The sequence below is a fragment of the Poecile atricapillus genome, chromosome 27, assembly GCF_030490865.1.
Source record: "Poecile atricapillus isolate bPoeAtr1 chromosome 27, bPoeAtr1.hap1, whole genome shotgun sequence".
NCBI lineage: Eukaryota > Metazoa > Chordata > Aves > Passeriformes > Paridae > Poecile > Poecile atricapillus.
The window spans coordinates 789275-795274 of NC_081275.1; the positions used below are offsets into that span (position 1 = coordinate 789275).

Genomic DNA, 6000 nt, shown 5'->3' on the forward strand with positions numbered 1-6000 from the left:
TTCCCTGCCCCCCAACAAACAGCCCCCCAACGCTCCTCCAAATAATCCCCGCGCGGCCCCAAAGTTCCCCTGTAAACCAGCCCTGTCCCCCCCAATGTCCCCTGTGTCCCCAGGCCCCCCCTGTCCTGCAGACAGGACCCTGCACACTTTATTTATTCCCTCAGCCTCCTTCACCCACTCTTTGTTGTTTCTTGAGAGAGAGCAAGAAGGAAAAAAAAAAAAAAAAAGAAAAAAAAAGAAGAGAGAGAGAAGAAAAAAAAAAAAAACCCACACAGGAGGAGGCAGGAGCCTATTTTGCCTCCCAGGCAATATTTCTGGAGCCAATCGGAATGCGCACCCACCCTGCCCTGCTCCCTAATTAAAGGCTTTAAGCAGGCGGCCGGGGCCGGAGGTTTGGGCACAGTCTCTCGGTGGCTCCTCGCGAAGCAGCCGCAGCGCCGGATCCCGCTCGGGGCACGCCAGGCCTCGGCAGCCGCCAGGTTGGGGGGTCCCCGGCCCGGGCAGGCAGCTGCCCCCTCCCCGCTCCCAGCGATGAGCGGCTCTTTCGATAAGAAGCTCTCCAGCATCCTGACGGACCTCTCGGGCTCGCTGAGCTGCCATGCAGCCTCCAAGGATTCTCCCACCCTGCCGGAGTCCTCGGTCACCGACCTGGGCTACTACACGGGCCAGCACGACTACTACCCGGGCCAGTCGTACGGGCAGCCCGTGGGCCACTACCCCTACCCCCAGTTCAACCTCAACGGCATCGGCACCGCCGGCACCTACTCGCCCAAATCCGAGTATTCCTACAGCCCCTCGTACCGCCAGTACGGCCACTTCAGGGAGCAGCAGCTCCCGGCGCAGGAGGCAGGTACGGATGGCTGGGGGGGCCGGGGCCGCTGCTCCCCTGGGCTTCCAGAGGGGGCTTGGGGGGCTTTACCTCTCCGGGTGTCCCCGGTTTCGGGGGGGCTTTACCTCTCCGGGTGTCCCCGGTCTCGGTGGGTTTTACCCCTCCGGGTGTCCCCGGTTTCGGTGGGTTTTACCCCTCGGGATGTCCCCGGTCTGGGGTGGGCTTTACCCCTCGGGGTGTCCCCGGTCTCGGTGGGTTTTACCCCTCGGGATGTCCTCGGTCTGGGGTGGGTTGTGCCCCTCGGGACGTCCCCGGTTTCGGTGGGGTTTTACCCCTCGGGGTGTCCCCGGTTTCGGTGGGGTTTTACCCCTTGGGGTGTCCCCGGTTTCGGTGGGGTTTTACCCCTCGGGATGTTCCCGGTCTGGGGTGGGTTGTGCCCCTCGGGACGTCCCCGGTTTCGGTGGGGTTTTACCCCTTGGGGTGTTCCCGGTTTCGGTGGGGTTTTACCCCTTGGGGTGTCCCCGGTTTCGGGGGGTTTTATCCCTCGGGATGTCCCCGGGATGGGGACAGGGTGTTGCTGGCGGCTCCCGGGGCTCAGCCGCTCCCGGTGTTCCCGTGGGGGCGCAGAGGGATCCGCGCTGGCTGCAGAGCCCGGGACACGTCCCAGGAGCGTCCCCGAGGTTGTCGCAGGGGACGGGGCTCCGCCAGCACCCCGAGCGGGGTGACACCGAGCTGGGGACAGGGCTGGCCGCCCTGGGAACCCTTCTCGCCTCACCCCGCGCCCTCTCGCAGTGTCCGTGAAGGAGGAGCCGGAGCCGGAGGTGCGGATGGTCAACGGGAAGCCCAAGAAGATCCGCAAGCCCCGCACCATCTACTCCAGCTACCAGCTGGCCGCCCTGCAGCGCCGCTTCCAGAAGGCGCAGTACCTGGCGCTGCCCGAGCGCGCCGAGCTGGCGGCACAGCTGGGGCTCACCCAGACACAGGTAAGGGCTGAACCCCCTCCCCCGGCACCCCAAATCCCCACCGCGGGCAGCGCAGGGCCGGAGGACAACACAGCAGCGGAGCCGCGGCTGCCGCCGCCCTGGAAATCCTGGATTTGGGAAGGGCTCAGTTCCCGGGGAGCCGGGAGGGGTTTGAGGCTCACAGGGCTGGGGTTCCCCGCTCGGTTGTGGGGTTCCCGGGGCGAGGTTTCCCCCTTGGAGCAGATCCGCTCTGACGAGGGAATGGTGGAGAGGACGGAGCCCGGCCGTGCCGCACTCGGGAGTTTCGGGGTTTATCCCAGTCCCTCTGGAGCCGGCCCCATCCCAGACCTCGCTGTGCCGCAGGGTTTGGGGCTGGATCCTGCCCCGGCAGATCCTGGGTCACGGCACACCCGCTGTCCCAGGAATGTGGGGCACCAAGTCCCGGGAGCGCCAGGACGCTCGGGATGAGCCCGGGGAGCCTCAGCAGCTCCTGACCCCAAATCCTGCCGGGACACGGGGACCTGCGGCCGGAGCCTGCTCCCACCGCCCAGACTCCCCAAAGTTCCCCCTGGCTCGGGCAGGGAGAAGGGATTTGGGGACCGGTTCCACAGCCGCTGTCCCCGGCGCTGGGGTGGCCCTGCAGGCTGGACTGGAAGAGCCGGGACGTGCGGGATGGGCTTCTCCTCCTCCCCGCGAGCCGCCCAAATTCGGGGCGAAGCTCTCGGGGTCCCGCCTGGCGCGGGGACAAATGGTGGCCTCGGCTGGGCGGGGAGCGGGGCTGTCCCCTCTGTCCCCGCTGTCCCCGCAGCCCGTGACTCCCCCGCGCCCCAGCGCGGTGCCCTCCCTGCCTCGGGGCCGGCGCCGGCGCCCTTGTGCCGCCCTTGGCCTTCCTCCTCCTCCCTTGGGCGATGAAGCAATCGGGGACACTCGGCAAAGGGCTGACGGAGCGCGTCACCCGCTCCCAGAGGGACATCCTGTTTGGGTGACAGCACCGCCACCCCCGCCCCTCGCCCAGGGCCAAGGGCGTCCAGCGCCGCCTCGCCCAGCGCGGGGACGCTCCCGACGCCCCGAGAGTGGCGTGACGGGCTCCTCGTGACGCCCGTGTCCCCACAGGGGTCCCTGCCACACCAATTGTCACACGGCTGCTGTCCCCAGGGTACGGGGTGTCCGTGGGGTGTCCCTGGGGTGTCCCTGGGGTGTCCGTGTCCGTGCTGTGTCCGTGCTCTCTGTCACGCTCACAACAAGGGTGACTTTCCCTGTGTCCCACGACATCCCTGTCCCGAGGAGTTTCCTGCCAAGCACCGTGTGGGGTCCCCGTGATGTCCCTTCCTGTGTCCCGTGTCCCTTCCTGTGTGCCAGAGTGTCCCTGGGGTCCCTGTGACCCCCGTGTCCCTCCCGTGTCTCTGGGGTCCCTGTGACCCCCAGGTCGGTTCCAGTGGCCAGGGAAGTTCCCAGTGATACCCAAATCTCTTCCCGCGTGTCTGGGCTGCCCGTGACCCCCTTGTCCGGTGTCCCTACGATCCAAACCGTCCCCTCGCCTCTGTCCCCTCCCTCCCATTCCCGTCCCGGCTCCTGACCCTGTTCCCCGTGCCCATCCCATCCTCCCGTTCCCTTCCGGGGGCTCTGACCCTTCTCCCCTCCATCCCGCAGGTGAAGATCTGGTTCCAGAACCGGCGCTCCAAGTTCAAGAAGCTCTACAAGAACGGCGAGGTTCCCCTGGAGCACAGCCCCAACAACAGCGACTCCATGGCCTGCAACTCTCCTCCCTCGCCGGTGTGGGACAGTCCCGGCGGCAGCGCCCGGACCCCGCTGCCGCAGCCGCTGCCCTACAGCTCCTCTCCGGGGTTCCTGGAGGAGCACAACCCCTGGTACCACCCCCAGAGCCTCAGCGGCCCCCACGGACCCCACCAGGCGCAGGCGGCCCCCCCGATGCACCACCCGTCCCCCGGGCCCCCCAGCACGGGCGCCGTGTACTGAGGGTGGCCAGGGGCTCAGAGACTCTGCACAACTCCTTGGCCTCCTTTTCTCCCCCCTCAAACCCCTCCTCCGCCCCCGTTTTGGTTTTGTCTCCTTATTTTTCCTAAAATGAAAAACCGAAAAAAAACAAGCGACGACCAACAAAGGAAAGGAAAGGACCCCCCCCGCGCACCCCTAAAAATCCTCTCTCCTCGCCCCCCGCTCATCTCAGGAACCAGAGGACTGCAAAGGCTTCAGACGCTCCCAGCGCAGGAAAAGGTGGAAAATCCCAAAAGGTGGAAAATCCAAAGGTGGAAAATCCCAAAAGGTGGAAAATCCCAAAAGGTGGAAAATCCAAAAAGGTGGAAAATCCAAAAAGGTGGAAAATCCAAAAAGGTGGAAAATCCAAAAAGGTGGAAAATCCAAAGGTGGAAAATCCTTCTGCTCCTCCTTAACTTGTGAAGATTTTTCCATCAGACCCCCCCAGCCCCGCTCAGATAAATCCGGGACCCCCCAAGAGCCTCATCCCGACCCCTCGGCGGAGCTTTCCCCGCTGGGGTGACCCCGGGAGTGACCCCGGGAGTGACCCCGGGAGTGACCCCGGATCCCGCCGGGATGGAGGATTTGTGTCGCCGCTGTCGCGACAGGGAGGGGTTTGTCCCCAGCTCTGTCCCCGTGCTCGGCCCCGGCTCCAAAAGCGGCTTTGGGGGGCACGGACCCCCCACGGGAGCAAAGCGGGACCCTCATCCCGGCCGGAATCACCCGGGACGATGCTCGGACCAGAAGGTGGTGATTTAAAATTAAATAAAATAAATAAATAAATAAATAAAATTGGGTGGGGAGGAGGGGGGTGTGAGGAGGGAAATATTTTAATATTTAAGCAGTTCAGGAATGGTTTTAAGTTATTGTTTAAAGAGAAAAACTCGTGTTCATCTCCGTTTTCTGGCTGTGCCTCCAGCTGTGGGTAAAGGAACGGCGAAAATGCCTTTTTTTAAGGAAATCGACGACTTATTTTAAAGGAAAAAAAAATAACCGAGCTCTTTCCTATTTTTTAAGAGAATAATGCTATTTTTTTAAGCAGAAAGTGCCGTTTTAAGGAGTGTTCATAGTGTTGTACAGTCCCGGGGATTTATTTATGTTGCCTTCTATAAATAGGGGTGTTTTGGGGGGAAAAAAAAAGGGAGTGTACATAAGGTTCGTTTGTATAAAGTTGTTCCAAACCAAACTGGTTTCGGTCTGTTTTTTTTTGTCTATAATTTTTATTTTTTTTTTAAGGAAACCCCCCCCCGGTTTATGGGAACCCCCCTCGGGTGTCCCCGAGTGTCCTTTGCTCCTTCCCCAGGGATCCAGAGCCGGGCTGGAAATGTTCATTAATAAAAGTTCTGTATTTAAAGCTCCCAACACCGTTTCCCCCCCGGTTTCAGGAGGTTTTTGGGGAGCAGGGTTTGGGTTTTTTCCACCTTGGAAATGTGGATTTAACCCCTCTGTCAGTCATTTTTTGGGGGGACAGCTGGGCGTGGGGTGGCACCGGCTGATGTTGGCTCATCCCAAATCCCGCTTTGTCCCGCTCAGCGGGGATTTTGGAGCAGGAAAAGGAATTTTTTCCTGGTTTTCAGAGTATTCCCCGAACGGCCACGGGGGCCTGGCGCTGCTCCTGGGGCCGGAGCGCTCCCAGCCCTGCGGAGTGCGAGGGTGGCCGAGTGCCCCATGTCCCTTTTGGGGACAACGAGCGGGACAGGGACAGGACCAACCCCCCAAAAATCCCCAAATCCCACCGGATCCGCCCATTCCCTGCGGAGCCGGCGCCGTCCCCGGCAGCGCTGGAGGGTTTGGGGCGCTCCAGTGACCCCGAAACCTCCCATCAGTGACATCCCCAGGGCTGGCCCTGTCCTGCTGTCCCCGGGGTCACCCCAAACCCTCCCCGGTCCCTCGGGGGGGGCTCCCGGCTCTCAGCTGTGTCCCCAGGACCCTCATCCCCAAATCCGGGCAGGAACAGCCTCGCCCCTCGCCCCCAAATCCCCCCTCAAGCTGCGCCCCCGGTTCCCGTTCCCAACCCCTCGGGAAGAGCAGGAACCGGGGCCGGGAGCTCCGCGGCCTCAGCCGGAGCTGGGGAGGTTTCGTTTCATTCTTGGGCTTTTATTTTTTTGTTTTGTCTTTTTCAATTTCTTTTTTTGTTTGGTTTTTTTTTTTTTTTCATTTAGAGGAGGAGGAGGAAAAAACCCAGGAAGGGTGCGGGTTACATATCCAGGGATT

The 6000-nt window shown here is 62.2% G+C and overlaps 1 protein-coding gene across 1 annotated transcript; it reads left to right on the plus strand.

The window, feature by feature from the left end:
* Positions 1-216: 216 nt before the first annotated feature.
* DLX3 (distal-less homeobox 3) lies at positions 217-4527 on the plus strand. The gene is made up of 3 exons (XM_058857784.1): positions 217-850; positions 1622-1812; positions 3442-4527. Exons 1-3 carry the CDS (start codon positions 532-534, stop codon positions 3766-3768), a joined length of 837 nt encoding a protein of 278 aa, XP_058713767.1. The 5' UTR covers positions 217-531; the 3' UTR covers positions 3769-4527.
* The last annotated feature ends 1473 nt before the right edge of the window (positions 4528-6000 follow it).

What these genes read in the sequence shown, in the direction of transcription:
- DLX3 (XM_058857784.1), top strand. Translation starts at nt 532, where the DNA reads ATGAGCGGCTCTTTCGATAAGAAGCTCTCCAGCATCCTGACGGACCTC. An exon ending in GCTCCCGGCGCAGGAGGCAG is followed by an intron (nt 851 to 1,621) that starts GTACGGATGGCT and finishes GCCCTCTCGCAG; the next exon opens with TGTCCGTGAAGGAGGAGCCG. An exon ending in TGGGGCTCACCCAGACACAG is followed by an intron (nt 1,813 to 3,441) that starts GTAAGGGCTGAA and finishes TCCATCCCGCAG; the next exon opens with GTGAAGATCTGGTTCCAGAA.